The 16,145-nt window shown below is 47.4% G+C and overlaps 1 protein-coding gene across 2 annotated transcripts in view; it reads left to right on the top strand.

Annotated features, from left to right (window-relative positions):
• MGRN1 (mahogunin ring finger 1) overlaps positions 1–15,741 on the top strand; it is a 39,054-nt gene extending 23,313 nt beyond the window's left edge. The window contains exons 6-12 of one of the 2 annotated variants that reach the window (XM_010719378.3): positions 1,138–1,190; positions 4,058–4,105; positions 9,415–9,483; positions 10,498–10,657; positions 11,988–12,097; positions 12,910–12,975; positions 15,101–15,741. In XM_010719378.3, coding sequence (XP_010717680.3) covers positions 1,138–1,190; positions 4,058–4,105; positions 9,415–9,483; positions 10,498–10,657; positions 11,988–12,097; positions 12,910–12,975; positions 15,101–15,367 — 773 coding nt within the window. In that variant the 3' untranslated portion in view covers positions 15,368–15,741. The remainder of the gene's footprint in view (positions 1–1,137; positions 1,191–4,057; positions 4,106–9,414; positions 9,484–10,497; positions 10,658–11,987; positions 12,098–12,909; positions 12,976–15,100) is intronic. The other variant, XM_031555818.1, reaches the window with a different exon arrangement.
• The last annotated feature ends 404 nt before the right edge of the window (positions 15,742–16,145 follow it).

Below are 16,145 nucleotides of genomic sequence, written 5' to 3'. Positions count from 1 at the left end.
TGGTTCCTGTTTTGCCTTTGCTGTTCATGGGGCCCCCAAAGAAGCTATCAAGCTCCCATCCCTTTTTAGACATCACGGGAGTCATTTTCTTCAGCTGTTAACATTCTGGCACAGAGTTCATAGAGCTGCCTATCTGCTCTTCTGCATGTGCTGACCACAGCACCGGTATTCCAGGTAGGGCTGGGTGGTGGCATACCTTTCCTTCCTTTGGAGATTCCTCCAAGACCTCCCATTTCCACAGAGTGATCATAGTTAGACAAAATGTAGACAATTGGAGCTGAACTGTGGAGTCCTGAGCCAAAGAGGTCAGGATTGTGCCTTGGTTTCCTCTGTTTAGCACCTGTGTTTCCCTGTGGCTTTTTTTGCTGGTAGGGTCATGGATGCAGTATACAGAAACCTCTGATGGCCTCTTGTGAATGCTGTTGGATTGAGAGGGGGGCTTCTGGTTTGGAAGAGGAAGATGGGATATTTGTCACCGGAGAAAAAATAATCTGATAACTGGACAGAGATGTTTTGCTGTCCAGAAATATGAGAAATAAAGGTTTACAAGCATGTAGGATTAGACTATAATAAAGTAGTAAGTTCTGGGGCTGGAAGGGCTGCCAGCTGCTGTTAAACCTGAGAGATTTGTTTCTCTGTGGTAAATTCAGGTAACTACAGCCAAGAATATAAGGAGAGAACAGAATACCACTGAACTCTTTGTCTTAGTGTTTCTTAAGCATCCTGTGTTTTAGCAGCTTCCCTATGAGTATCTTATGCCACACCAAAGTCCTGGAGGACAGCATGCACTGCTCTCCTCTCATCCATCAGGCTGGTCATTTCATTATAGAAGCTTATCAGGTTGGTCAGGCCTGACGATTGGTGAATCCATGCTGACTACTCCTGACAATTTCCTTCTCCTTCACGTGCCTGGAAATGATTTCCAGGATGAGCTGTTGCATCACATTCCCAGGGACTGAGGTGAAGCTGACTGGTCTGTGGGTCCCCAGTCTTCCTTCTTTTAAACTGCAAAATGAGGTGAAGGTGGTATCAGTTTAAAAAGTACAAATTCTAAAATCTGACTAAAATTCAGCTCATGCTGATATCATGCTTGTGCTGCTTTCAGTGTTTAACCAGGAGTGTTCTGTCTTTCTGCAGTGGTGGTTGAGGTGACAGGCCATGCCCATGTTCTTCTGGCTGCATTTGAAAAGGTAAATGACTTCTCTTTTCCGTCCTTATCACTGTATAAGTAAATATTTCCACGGGTCATTGGTTTGTGTTTATATATCACTTAGCACAGTGGGGTCCTGACATGAAACTGGAGTTCAGGAGTGGTACTGGAGAACAAATAATAGCTTGCAGCAACTGCTGTGCAGTCTGTAATCACTATTTGTACCTGAGCTGGTCAGTCAGCTAATTGTAGCTGGTGTTTCCTGTGTGTGGGGAGAGGGTGTGCCGTGGTATCTGTGATGTTTGAGAGTGGTAGATGTTGACCAAGGCTGCTAGTGTGCAGCTTTCCAGGGCTTTGTGATCAGTTTACAAAACTGGATTTGCTGTGTCCAGAGCCTGCTGCACCTTTGTTTGGCCTTACTTTACGCTTAGCACCAAGCCCTTTTAGGGCTCAGAGTACATCGTGCATAAAGGCTTCACTTTTCCTTGATAGTAGCTGATCTGAGCACTGCCAGTGCGGGGAGGCTAAGCACAAGCTTTGATTAGAATCTCTTCCCACGATGACTGTACCTCGAAAACATTTACAAGATTCCTAACTACTTTATGTTGTGTCTGAACACAGGCATATGTCCTGGGCAAGTGACGTGTAGTGACATCCTAAGATGAGGCAAATGTTGCTGGAGTAGAGTTGAGCATGTTGAAGAGAGCATTAACGCTGTGCAGTTAGAACTTCTTGCTTCCAGGCTGGTATGTGGGCTGACTTCTCAGTCCACTCCGTCCCTGCCATGCCCAGAAGTAAGCAGGAATAAGTTGCCAGGACTTATTCTAGGTGGATAGTGTAGATGGTGACAATCTGAGTCAGAGGGCCTCGGCAGCACAGTCAGTCCTCAGGAAGCCCTGTGGTTGGAAGATGCTCAAGGTTTGTTTTGTTGTTTAGCTCGGAATGTGTCGGACAATTAGAGATCTGTGAGAAATGAGATGGGCAGCTGCAGCACTTCTGGGACTGTTCTTCTAATTGCCTTGTCCAGAGGAGCTGGAAAGATCAAAAAGTCTCTGGAATCCCTCAGTCATTGTCTAGCAGCACCTGGGGGAGGGCAGTGTGGGCAGCAGGTCCTTGGGAAAGGCTGTAGAGTTTGGAGTCCTGCTGTCATCTTAGTGGGACTGCACTGTAGAAGCCTAGGACCAACACTTGATAACTGTGCCTTGCAGAAATGTCTTTCCCTGAGATACTTTCCTATGGAACAAGTTTAGTTCCCATAGTTGTGAGAAATGGCACCTAGGCTGTGACTGATACCATAAAGTGCTACATCTCCCAGTGCATGTTAAATATGCTGGAGATTGTTAGAGCTGTTAGGATGTTTTCTGGGTCCCATATAGCTGCAAACCCTGAGAACACAGTCATGCAGCTGGCTTTGGGGGAGGAAGGGCAGTGCAGAGTGGTCTGGTGTGTATTGGGAGTGTATTAATGTGAGGGCAAAGTGAAGCATTGGAAACTTCTGGCTCATGAGGAAAGTAGCTTAGCCACTCTAGCTTTGGAAGCAGGCTTTCAAGAATTATAGATAATTTCCATGTACTGTGCAGAGCTTCTGAGCTGTCTGGATACATAAAGGTGATGGCAGATGTCCCCTGAGTGCTCAGGAAGCTGAACAACAGAATTGGGCACCTACTAAAGCTGCTCAGGCCATTCCATCTATGTTGGCTCATGCCTTGTGTCCAGCTCAAAGACTGAATCTGCTTCCCTTCTTTTCCCAGTCTGTGTGTGCTCTGAGAGGGAGGTGCCATTGAGGCCACTCCTTACTTTTGATCTTCCAGCTGAATGCTTAGAACAAGATTAAAAAAAAAAATTTAAAGGTCAGAGGGCAAAGTGCTTATAGAGTTCTTTCTCCTCCTATCCTTAGAATAATTGCAGCTTTTGAAGTGTAGGTATATCAATCTGGAGGAGGTTTTTGCTAATAATCACTGCTGCTGATCAGCAAAGTATGTTTGGAGGACAGGCAGGTCAGCAGCCTCAGCAGCTTGCTGTTTGTGTGCGCCTTTAAGAGCAGAACAATAACCTTGACACTGCACAGTGTCTGACCTTGTAGCTTTTCCAAAGTCAGAAACTTGGCATTTTGTGTTTGCCTGGAAAACAGTACTGTTTTGTCTTTTGGTGTAATGTTTTTGTGCCTTCCTTCTGAAACTCCTTCAGCAAACAGATGCATGTCTGCAGCTGCTCATAGCAGTAGGCCTTGCTGGAGTTTCCCCTCAGTCTCCTTCCGTGCTCTCAATACTCTGGCAGAGGAGTTGGATTGATTCACATCAGTTGGCACTTGTGGATGAGGGAGAAAATAGAACTGGCACATTATTCTTGATGCTAATTCTGACACCAGGTACACACAGAATTGTTACAGCTGTGCCTGCTGCAGCTATGCCAATGACATGCTAGGGATGCTGAGGCAGAGTACATGTTTCTGACTGCATCCAGTGCCCAAGCCTTGCTCTCAGCCTCGTGCCACCCCCTGCTCTCCTGGGGCTCCAGCCTCGAGAATGGCTCTGACTCTGGATGTTACCTAGGGAGTTAACAAATACCTCCTGCCAATTATTGCTGCATTTATTGAAGAAGTGTTTGCACCCAGGTGGACTGGCTGCACCCTGAAAGCATGTGGTGTGCCAGTGGATTTCTGTGTATGCTCTGGCCCTCTTGAGCCAAGAAGCTAACTTGAGCCAGGTCCATCTGCCTCTGTGCTGCAGTGAACAAGGAGCACACTGATGCCCTGTTCCATTGTCTGCTGGGAGTGCTTGCTGTTCAGGTTATAATACACGTGCCACTTTTCCCTTAGCTAAGAGATGACAACTGATCATTAATCTGTTCTAATTTTTGTACATTTTGTCTCTTTAATGCATTTCTTTTTTATTTTTTTCCTCCTAGCATGTCGATGGCAGTTTCTCCGTGAAGCCATTAAAACAGAAGCAGATTGTAAGTACTTGTTTGGTGCTGATTTAAGTCATATAAGACACTTAGAGGTACCCGGTGGGAAGCTTTGATATTAGTTCACCAAGGGCCTGACAGCTTGGCTACTTAGCTCAGACAGCACCAGCAAAGTCTGCTGCTTAGTGTTGGGCTGGATGTTGTGTACCGTGCGTGTTGGGGGAACAAATATGGCAGTGCAGTCATGCAAGCTTGTTTATTCTTCTCTGCAAGTCAGGCACTGTGTATAAATTCAGTCTTCCTTATATGTTGCTGCCTCACAGATTCTTGGTGCTTTTATACAATTGGGACCGCAGTCCTGATGTTTTGATCTCTGTGTAGGTGTGTGTAAATGAGGTTTGTGTAAATGAGCTTAAGGACTATGGATGTTAAGTAACGTGAGCCACATCTGTGTGTCCACACTGCCTGGTTGCTTTAGGTTCTGTGTTTTGTGCCTAGGAAGGTTATCTTTGCCAACTCCTCATGTCCTACTTAGAGGCTGATTACTGTTAGGTTTCCACATATGTGGATGTGAAAATAATAAGGGATCTGACGCGTATCTTCTCCCTGCATAAGCTTCATTTTTGTGTCTATAGTATCTCTGGAGAAATCCCATGGATTAAAACCTTTTTGCCCAACTTGTCCCCTGTGAGTATCCTGGGACTTGAGCAGACACCGTTGTTCTTTGACTCTAGTTTATACAGACACATGAGGATGGTGAGGCAAGAAGGGAGAATGGCAAACAAAATGTTAGGGATTTGTAGCCCTCTTTTAGCCCAGCCCAGTGGGGTGCAATGCACAGAAACTGTGCAAAGCCTCATCAAGATTGAAAGTGCACTTGGTCCTGCATGGAGAGAAATGCATAAGCAAATAAAGATTGCCAAGAGTTTAAGCTTCTGAAAGAAAAATTGGGTAGCAATTCTGCTGCAAGGATCAGATTTAAATGTCTTGGTGACAGAGAAGAAATAAGGTTGAACATACAAGTAAGCTGTTCAAATGGATCTGGGAGATGCTCTGTTTCCTGAGAAACTGTCTCAAATAGCCTGGCAGCTTTGGTATGCATCTTGCATACTGTATGAAGGATAATGCTCTTCAGGTTAGCTCAGTCCAATCTGATATTTTTCTGGTGCATGGTCTTAAGAGATACAAAATAGGAGGTAGGAATTCAGCAGATCGTGTGGTACTGAGAGCAGTGATTCAGTCATGTTCATTTGGAGTCCTTGCAGAGCAGTGGCTTATGTAAAACTTGGCTGAAGTAAGGGGACTTTCAGTACCTGACTGGCTTCCTCCTACCATTCCTGCATCTGTTGTAGTCTTGTCATCCCTTTCATTGCTGGAGCTCTCATCAAGTCTGAGCATTACTCACTAGAACTGTCTGGATTCTTCCCACATCTTGAAATTACTTCCTTGTTGCTTGGAAACTCGACCCTCCCGTCCTTGTTGCCATAACCTCCATCCTCACTGCAGCACACACAGCATGCAGTGTTCTCATTTCCTTGTTGCTCTTGAACATACAATATTTGTCTGATAATCATGGATAAGTTCAGCTTTGTGCTTCGTGCTGCAGAAATACATTTTTGCATCGTCTTCTTTTTCCTCCACGTTTCACACTAATGCTCCTCAGATTCTCCTCTTAGCCATGGTTGGCTCTTTTCTGCAGCTTTACCTCCTCTACGACTGATTCGGTTCCTGGCTTGTTGGTGCTGCCTGCTCCCCATCAGACACTTCTGCAGCACGTTGTTGGGACTGTCCTGTTTTCAATAGCAGTATGGGTGAACTGACAGACATACTCTTCCCTTTTGTTTTTGAAAATAATTTTGCACTGTGACTTTTGGTTGCCTTTGTTTTTTGTTTTGTTTTGAGCATTATCTTGTCTGATGACTGTATTAGGATGAGCAGTCCCTCTCCTGATGTTGATAGAAATTAGGTGCCTCAAAGCAACAGCTGCAAATGGCTTTGTCTCTGCAGAACCTATCTTGCAGATTTCTTTCAGATAAGATTTCTAAGCTGTCTGTGCTGAGACTGGGTGGTTATGAAGTTGGTCTTTGAAGCAGACTGGGGAGAAGGTGCAGACTTCTTGCGCTTGAGAATTTAAAATACTTTGGAATAAACTACACCCAGCAGAAAGCCACATGGTTCACTCCCTGAACTGGCCAGAACTGCACCAGTCAGGGTTCTGCACCCCAGTGCTGTGCTGCAGCTGCAGTGTGAGCTCCCCCCCGTGCCTGGTGCAGAGTGCAAGCCCTGGAGATGCTTGGGGTAAAATGGCAGCTGGGAGGGAAGTGTAAGCTGTCTCAGAGTATGAGCTGTGGTTTTCAGTCAGCAAAGTTCCATGTTCAGTAACTCACTATCTGCCTCACCAGTGCTGTGCATGCACTTGTTATCTGTCCTTCAGGCTTGCTCCTGCACAGCAGAAGCAGCCTTAGCCTTCCCTGTCAGGGCTTCATTGCAGTGCTGGAGATGAGTTACCAGCCTGCTGCCTGCACTGAGCCCTGCGCTCGTCCTTCCTCTGAGCTTGGTTCTATTGCAGCGTGGTTCCTGGCTGAGTCCCAGGTCTGCATCCTACAGGTGTTGTTAGCAGCCAGCCAGGGATGGTTCCAGAAATCAGTCCACAGAGCGAAGGGCATCCATGTGGTGGGAGCATCCAGAAGAGTGCATTCTGCAGGGGGAGCTGTATGCTGTGCTGGAAAAGGCTGCTGAGCTGTGAGGGAGCAGAGCAGCGTGGTGCCAGCTGCACCTTGTTCCCACATTTTCTTCTGCTCAGAAAGGAGCACTACAGTGGTGAGCTGACAGAAAGCAGCTTGTTTATCTGGCCTTTTTAATGATGGTGCATACGTGGCTGTGAGCTCTCTGAATTGATGTTGGATTGCTGTGCGCACTAATGCACTGTGTGCATCGTTCTCCATTTAGTGCTCTGGGCTTCCCAAATGGAGGACTGTGTTGCTAGAAGTGCTCTCTAAGGAAGTTCCTTCCCTACCACGACATGGTTAGCTGACTCCTGCAGTGAAACAGCATGTGCTTCTCTGTCTGTGCTGGCACAGCATGTGTCCTTCCCACTCAGTGTTTGGTTGTCAGTGCTTTTTTTTCTTGGCAGTTTGTAAAATTTAATGCTTATATGTTCTCTCCTATCGGTTTTAAAATAGAAGTAAACTCTTGCTAGAAGAACACACAGTACCACTGAAACTAATGTAGCATCTGCATCTATAGGAGCATAGAGCAGAAGTATGGAGTATGTTGGGAATAATCCATCTGTATAATGCTATAAAAGCTTCCCCACTGCAGCCTTTCTTTTATCTGCCCCTCCTTGCCAGTGCCAGGATTCTGGGATGCCTTGTGTGTGCACAGATCTCTTAATCTCTTTGGGAGCAGGAAGCAGCAGCTAATGAGCTGGACTGCTTTGTTCCCTCGGCCAAAATCAGTTATAGTGTATGTACCAACCTGTTCTTAAATAAAAAGAAGAGAACGTGGTTGAATGGGAACAGATGGGATAGAGAAGAAGCATGACCTGCAGTGTGGCTTTTGTGTGGCCAGTGGCTCTTGTGTGCGTCAGCTGGGTCTGAATTTAGCAACAGAAGCCTTGGGAAGGATGACATGCTGCAGGAGAGATGAGAAGGTGAGGGACAGCACTGTGTAGTATCACCTACTTTTCATTTACCCCTGCAGTTTTAAAACCTAGAGATCTTGTAGTAAGAGCCATGTTGTGCTGCTCACTCTTTTCTTAGTAGGGCCACATGAGCTTCTTGTGGGATTTCTTTTGAAGCAAGCAGTAAAATGAACACAGAATCCCGCAGAGATTTGGGTCTCTCCCTTCCTGATGTATTTTGCTCTTTGAGGTGGCCATTGTGCACTCACTGTCACTCAGCATGATCCTCGGAGGAGTCGGGATGCTGTAAAAAGACTCTCTTTGACATGTTGAATTATAAAAGGACAGCTCCCACATAATTGTTCACAAACTTCCTGGGAGGATTGTGAGACACTGCGGAGGATTTTGCTCGACAGTCCAACTGCTGACCTCATTGCCTTGAAATGCAGGCCTAGAACAGATCGTAAGCTGCACGCTGAGTTAAATGGGCAGAGTCTGGAATTGGTTTGTTAAAGCTGCTGCATCCCAGCTCAGAGCATTTCTAAACTAGTAGGCAGGCTGGATGTAACTAGCTTGTGCTCCCATCTTGGCATGGAGTGTGTTCTGCAGCACTGAAATCCTACAGCGCAGCCATTGCTCTTCTGTGCACCTGGCTTGACAGAGGAGGAGGAGCAAGGCTGATCACACATGGAAATGCCAAAAGCCCTAGAAAAACGCTGAGCCATTGTAACATTGCATTCCCAATGGCTTGGCTTCACTGCATGGTGTCAACTGGACAGTTTCTGGAGCTAACAGGAAAGTGTTTCGTTCCATTCCTCGCCATATGTGTCAGTTTGTTACCTTGCAGCTGCTTTGCTTTTGCTTTGTGAAGAGGAGCAGGTGTGCAGAGCTACCCCAGAGCAGCATCTCTGTAATGTTCCATACAGCTGTGAGAGTATCGTGCTGTTCTTGCTGGCTGAGCTATGGAGCCATGGAGAACACCGCACAGAAGTTGCTTCTTTGGGAGCTGAGTCATCAGCCTTTCTTGTGCTGCTTTAATTCAGCTGCATAGGGTAGTTTGGGGGCAGCTGCTAGCATCTGCATAAAGACGTGGTTCAGAGGAGTTCATTCTGTGCTGGGGGTTGTGTGCCTGGCAGTGCTTTCTGCTACCACACACCTCAATTTAAAGATACCACCAAGGGCTTGGAGATGGGAGATAGTTTGTCTGTCTTCAGTAGCTTGGCCTTACGCTCCCAGGAGGCAAGGGAAGCCTGTGGATGTGCAAGTAATGAGCCGTTGGCACAGCACCACAGTGAGGACCATCCCTAGCCTCTCCTTGTCTGAGATTACGAAGATGGATGGAAATCCATCTTGGCTAAAGGTAAGCAGTGCTTCACAGAGGGAAGGGACTGTGGAAGGCTGGTTTTCTCTGGCTTATGTGAATTTGGGGCGTATGTTACTTTGTGATTTCTGTGATAAGCAGAGTGTTTTTGAGATGATTTTGGTAGTGACTGAAGCGGCCAGTTGGGCTCTCAGCTCACCAGGTGGGGTAGGCACCACTTTGGAGCAAGGACACGTTCGTTCTCCTGCTATCTTTTGTGATGTTCATTTCTATTAATGTTTGCCAGTAACTCTAGGAGAGCCAGTTGCCATGGGTGTTGCATGGACATTTTGACACAGGGAAGGAGGGAAGATAATCTCAAAACAGCAATTGCAGAGCAGCTGGTAGTACTCCAACTGTTATCTTTCTCCCTAGGTTGACCGGGTGAGCTACCTGCTTCAGGAGATCTATGGCATTGAAAACAAAAACAACCAAGAGACCAAGGTAGGGGTGCTCAGAAGACTCCTGCTCCCTGGGCTGTGGGTTTCCAGTTTGCATTTTCCACTTTGAAATTTACATACGAGTTTTGGCATTGTAATGTAAAGATGCTTTCCAAGATGGCCATCAAGTCTGTGGTGTTACTGCAGGCACTGAAGAAGCCCAGGAATGATAGGCCTTCACTGTAAGGCTCAAACAGTGTGATTGTGCTGAGATAATTTCAGGTAGTCTGAGGCTCATGAGGATATTTCCTGGAGCATGGAATGCAGGGAGGGGAGGGCATCAGTGCCCCTCAGTGTTTCAGAGCCAGGAGACAGTGTGAACTGCTGCTTTTGGTGCCCTGAGTTTACTGGCCAATCTGGGTGCTTCCCAATATGTACAGACAAGAGGCTCTTTTTTTCTCGTTGACTGTTAATGAGCATTGCCTCTCCACAGTCAAGGTGCTCGTGTTTGGTGTCCATGCTTTTCTGCTGTGGCTCTTCAAACGTCTCCTGTTGTTTTGTTCTGTTTTGTTACGGGAGGACTGCATGTTCCTGTAGCATTGCATGAAACTGAGCTATCTAGAACTTCCAAGATCAAACTGGATTTGTGTACAGGAGGGGCACAGCGTTGGTAACATCAGGGGATATATATGCAAGTGCCTTAACCAGAAGCACTGCTTATCTTCAGGCAGGAGCTTCTCCCGAATCCTGGTTTGCTGCCCAGCCCCAAGCGTGTTGAGTGACTGCTATGTGCTTGCAGTAGCCTTACATAGAGCTGCCCTTTGCTGCCATCTGGGCTGCAGAGCATACGAAGTGCTGGTCTCAGACTGCTGTTTTGAGTATTAGCGTGTGATTTGCAAACAGTGGAGCAGCCAAGGGTGCAAGACAAGCTGGATTTCATCTCCAAGTACTGCAGTGTCCTGCCTGAAGCGTACTGTAATCTGCTTGCCTGTGCCAACAGGTAGCACCTGAAAAGGCAGAGAGAGGAGATTTATTTTGCATTTTCATTCTCATGCCAAATTTTTACCTCTCATTTCAGCCTTCAGATGACGAGAACAGCGACAACAGCAATGAGTGCGTGGTTTGCCTGTCAGACCTCCGGGACACTCTCATTCTGCCCTGCAGACACCTCTGTCTGTGTAATTCCTGTGCTGACACCCTGCGCTACCAGGCCAACAACTGCCCCATCTGCCGGCTGCGTGAGTTTCCTGCCCAGGAAACAAGGGGATCTTTCTCCCTTCCTGTGCTTCTGTTAAGTCAGTAGAGGCTGTGAGGATGTGTATGTATTGTATTTAACCCACCCCAAGGCTCAGTACCAAATGTGCCGCTCTTCTGGGTGATGTCTGGAGGTTCCTGGCACCTAAAATAATTATCCTTGAACAGGGAAGGAATACAGTGGGAGAAAGGCCATTTGACTGGGGCCTCTTAAGGCCCTCTCTTCTAAGTGAGGTGTATGGCAGCATTGGCTCTGGTGCAGCTGAAATTGCAGAATTGGCTTAGTGCCATCCTAGTGTTGTTAACATGACTCCCTCAACATTTCTTTTAAAGCAGATTGAAACCCCAGGTCACTCTGTGTGATGATTTCCTGGCCCTGCACCCTTCTCTAGACCTCGCCTCTTACCTTGCACACTCCTGCCTTTTCTGTTTGCGTGTGGATCACTCCAGTGATTCTACCTTCTTGCTACTCTGGGGCTAGCAAGGTGGGCACTGAGTGCACAGAACCTATTTTCTTCCCCCCCTCAAGGCTCAGAGTGTTGAGAGGATCTGCTTAAACCTGCACTGCTCAGTTCCTAAAGTTGGAATAAATGAAATTCCATTTTGACATTCAGACAGTACTTGCTAAATTCCTTGTCTTTTTGCAAAAGCACAGAGATGCAGGAGTGTTTTGAGAAAATGTCTGTGTCTTGGCTGGAGTAGCAGATCCCTGTTTTTTACTCTGTGCTTTATCTTGGAGATATTTGATTGTTCCTTCTTAAGAAAAGGATAAAGAGCCTAAGACAGATGTTTGGCCTGAGAAACTAAGTCTGAAAAGTTCAAACTCAGCAAAGATACAGTAACTGAAAGCAAGATCTTATCAGAGGAAGTGCCAGACAGCTTTGACTATAAGTAGCACAATTTAAGATATGGAACAGCATTATTTCATATTGCATTCTGCAGTGAGATAGGTTGTTTATGTTTGGAAGGTGTCTGCATGCTGAACTTCCTGGGAATCTGTATCTGAGGAGTGTAGAGACAGTGGGGATAGATTTGCAGCTCTGGCTTTAGTCTGATCTTGAAAGTGTATGGGTGCAGTAAGAAGTAGGGAGATGCCTGGGCTTTTCCTGGTGTACAAGCAAGTTCTTACAGCTGCGTCAGAACAGATGTCTAGCTCATTCATGTGCGCCTTTGGCACTGAGAAACTGACAGTATTAAAGATCTGCAGATAGAAAATGGGAACGTGGGCATGAAGAGCAGATTAAGGCTGTCGTGGGAAGGCCGAGGGCTCACTGTGCTGTGGCTGGCTGTTCACCTGTGTGCTTTTTTCTCCAGCCTTCCGTGCCCTGCTGCAGATTCGAGCTGTGAGAAAAAAGCCAGGGGCTCTGTCACCGGTGTCATTCAGCCCCGTCCTGGCACAGAGTGTTGACCATGATGAGCATTCTGTAAGTAACTCACTGCAACCCTTTACAGAAAACCTGGATGCTGGTCTCACCCTGGGCAGGCAGCTTGTGTATGCACAAGTTGCTTGGCCCGTTGGCCTGTGTCCCTCAGACCTCAGGAGATATGCTCAGGCCTTGGAGTAAAGCCTTCCTGCATTATTTCCTCAACTCTTCTATAGAGCTGGGACTTCTGCTTTCATATGTTAGTAGTAGTAAAGGTACAGAAATGTGGCAGACACTGGGACAATAGGCTGGGCAAATCGGGTTACCATTCAACTCTAGATGTCTGTGTGGCAGCATGTCGTGATGAAACCCTTTGGCTCTGGGATACTCAGCACAGCAGGAGAGAGGCCTCTTTGTGCCAGCTTCCCTGAGTGATTAGGGTCTGGGAGGCAGCTGAGTGAGTGCAGGATGGAAAATGCAGTGTTGTTGGCCTCCAGACCAAATCTCATGCCTCTGGTGTGCTGAGGGCAGAAGCTCGTTGCCTGAGCAGTGCTATTGCACAGCTGGCTCTGGCGAGACATGAGGTCAGAGTGAGGAGTTCTCCCTCTAGATGATCTTGCAGGCCTTAATGAGAACAGAAAAGGCTTGTTACAGGAACAGCCTGGTTTTATCCATGTATCCTCTTCAGCACTGTAGCCCTGCTGCCTACAATTGGGGCTAAGAAAGAGGGCAGGGGAAGAAACTGAAGGGCAGAGTGTAGTGTAGGGGAGAGCAGGCACTGTCACCTGGAGCGAGGTGAGGAATTGCTGGGTGTCTCTGTGTTGCTAACCTCTAGGAAAAAACTACTTTAAAACATGGTTTTCTCTTGACAGTGTCTCTTTAAATCCCCTAAAGTGAACACTGTCACCCTGCCCAGCAGGAAACCTAAAAGGAAAACAGTAAGTGGACTTAGTTGTATTTGTATCCCATGGCAATTATTGCAGTTATTTGCCAGCAGCTTCACTAGCACGTGAAAGTGTTACAAACATGAGGGCTTGCTAAAATGCTGGATTTGACTTGTGCTCCTGCACAGCCTGCAACACATGAGCACTGTCTCCATGTTAGTGGTGTGGTGCTCACAGCCTGCACAAATGATCACTAACCTTTCTGGCTTGCGTATGGAGGAGTAAACTGTAGGGACCTGGTGGGTGAATGCCTCTGGGTCCTGAGCCTGGCTGCAGAAGACGTTTCATAGCTTTGTAGGAACATAAGCAAGCTGCTGTCCCCTTGGCTCACCCAAAAGCTTCCTCTCACTTGTCTCATCCAGTTTGGAGTGTGCACTTCTCACTGTGATTCCCACACTGGTTTTGAAACACAGAGGTAGGCAAATAGGCACAGCTGGACTTGCATTAGGACTCCTGGCTGCAATGAGCTGCTTTGCTTTTACAGAAACAGGAAGGATGGAGCTTGTTCTGTTGAGGAGTGTCCAAGATGGTGTGAGAGTGTGTGACTGGAATGTCATGCTGGGGACAGCACGAAAGGCAACTGTGGGGGACCAGGAACTGGGAAGGGGAAAAGTGAGGGAGGCCCCCTTACCCCAGGAAGAGGCCCTCACTGTGTAATCCTGTGCAACTATAGTTGTCAACAATATTAAGGAGGCTGCAGTTTTCCTCAAGCTGAGGAGGAATATGAGGAATGTGGCTTATCATATCTGGAGAAAACCTAAGGCTGGGTTGAGTAATGGGGCTGTCACAAGTTTGATGGCTCCGCACAAGCCTCAGACAGCAACTTGTACATCTGCTGGAGCTCTGGGAGTGGTGTAGTGGAAAGTGGCCCAGGAGAGGGCAGTGTCTCTCCAGACTGAAAGCTCAGAAGCTCAGAAGCTTTCAGCTAGGATGTTGTAGGCAGTAGCTGAGATCCTCCTCCAGCCTCTGAGTGCTGCTGTACAACTTGATTGTTCACCAAGTGAAACAAAGTGAGCAGCAGCCTTTGAGCCCTCAGGCCTTGCTCTTCACAGGCAGGAGAAAATGGTCCCCCAGACTTGAGCCAATGGCTTTTGTTTTCCTGAACTTACTGTCTACACAGTAGCACCTCTGAGCTGCTGTATGGAAATCAAACGCCTCTGTGCTTGTGGCTCTTGAACCTCTGCTGTGCAGGTAGCAGCAACTGTGAGCCAATCCTGGTCCAGATTGATTTGAGTATCTCACAATCCCCATCTGTGGTCTTGGGCACAAGGTCATTAATGTCATGAGGCTGCTTTTTTAGAGGATACAGGTTGATTCTTCACCCCCAGCTGCCAATTATTCTTTCTTCCTTCATCAGATCTAGCTCCTTCTGTAACCACAGGTGAGTCAGTTCAGCTATCAACTCACCCTCAATTTAGTGACTGTAATGGAATAGATTCCTGAGGAGTTTGGTCTGCAGCTGCATGACTGGGAGGTCCAGCACAGAAGCTACTGACATCATGGCCAGGCTCAGCAGCAACACTGTCTTTGGTACAGCATACAACAACTTCCCTGAGGATGCAAGTCTGGAACAGATTAAATTAATCTAAGCTTGGGCTTCTGTAGTCTTGCCTCTTCATTTGCAGTGGGCTGGGCTGCCTGTGGCATGCTGGGTTACAGCATAAACTCCATTTACCTCTTGAGTCTGCAGGGCCTTATTGATCAAGAAGATTTTTGGAGTTAAACCATTGCTGGCTCAGTAGCTTTGGAAAGCTCTCTTTGGCTGGCAGCTAAACTGAGTTACAGAGGGAATGGAAATGTGCAGTTTTGCTCCCTGCCTATGGGGTCAGTGATTCTGTGATCCCTTTCAATATTTTAGCAAAGGTGACTGTGCAGCTGCATTAGCAGCTGAGGGAACACAGTCAGGGGAAAAAGTGCAAGTAGTTTTGCAGGACCAGCTCTTATCTAGAGAGTCATTCCTTTGACTATCTCAGTGACTGTGGTGGTGCTGTGAAACAGCTGCATGTACGCACTTGGAAGCAGTGGTGGGGTTCTTACTGGCTTGCAGCTAAGCCTCCCATTACGTATGTCTCCAGCCTTGTGAGGGTTTCTTAACTTGCCTCTCTCTTCTCACCCACAGAGCTCTGACAACATCCCTCCAGGCTACGAGCCTATTTCCTTGCTGGAAGCTCTGAATGGCCTTCGCTCTGTGTCCCCCTCCATCCCGTCAGCTCCTCTGTATGAAGAAATCAACTACTCTGGCATGGTGGATGGGATGCCCCCTGCAAACCGACCGCTTGTTGGGATGGACAGAGCTGTGGAGAGCGGCCACCAGAAGGGCAAGCGGAGCAAGTCTCCAGATAGGTCAGCATGGGGGCAGAGGGGTCTGCTCCTTTGTAAGCCCTGAGGGCTTGTGGCCATGTGTACTGGGTGCTGAAAGGGAGCTGTGTCTCTGAATCACTGGTGGCATTGCTAGCTCATCCTGTTAGGAGGCCAGCAGGTTCTCATGGCAGTGAGAGAACTGGGATACCACCTCTGTGTCCAGCCTGAAGAGACCAGCTTATGTCTCCTGGGAGTTAGCTTTGACATCCAAAGGATTTTTAGTAAGGAAATTTCACCTAGTCTTTGGGTGGGAATGTCTTCCTTTTCAATGCAGCTAGTGCCTCCGCTTGCATGTGACATTCAAACCTTGCAGGATTTCAGCTTTCCACAGAGTTCCCTGGGAACAAAAGAATGGAGAAGTGACCTGAATTTCAGAGAACAAAATGCTGAGATCCTTTAGTTGTTTTCTGAGGCTTCCTCTGATGACTTTGGGTTGAGATGTGGATCCTGTGGAGCATCCCTCGCTGAGCCATATAGAAAGCTGAGTGATACAGGGTCGTAATGCGTTTGTTTGGGCACTGCTTGCTGTGTTCCAGCTGCTCATTAGTTTTTGCCACTTCATCAACAACAGCAAGTCATTGCCTGACAAAAAGAGCCCACTCCAGGGCTTGGCACACCCCAAGCAACAGAGGGGACCGGGGCTGGAATCACCCATTCTGTGCCCTTCCATCCTGTCCCACAGGCTCTGCTCCCCCAGACCTAACTGCCTTCTCCATCCTTGTTCTGGTTTGGCTAATGAGTATTTCAGGAATGAGGTAGAGGTGGTGCTGCCCTGGGAGGTGCAGGATGAGGGTCTTCCTGCA

This window comes from Meleagris gallopavo, chromosome 16 (genome assembly GCF_000146605.3).
Source record: "Meleagris gallopavo isolate NT-WF06-2002-E0010 breed Aviagen turkey brand Nicholas breeding stock chromosome 16, Turkey_5.1, whole genome shotgun sequence".
NCBI classification, from domain to species: domain Eukaryota; kingdom Metazoa; phylum Chordata; class Aves; order Galliformes; family Phasianidae; genus Meleagris; species Meleagris gallopavo.
The sequence above is the reverse complement of the archived record's forward strand: the minus strand, read 5'-3'. Positions and strand labels throughout refer to the sequence as shown.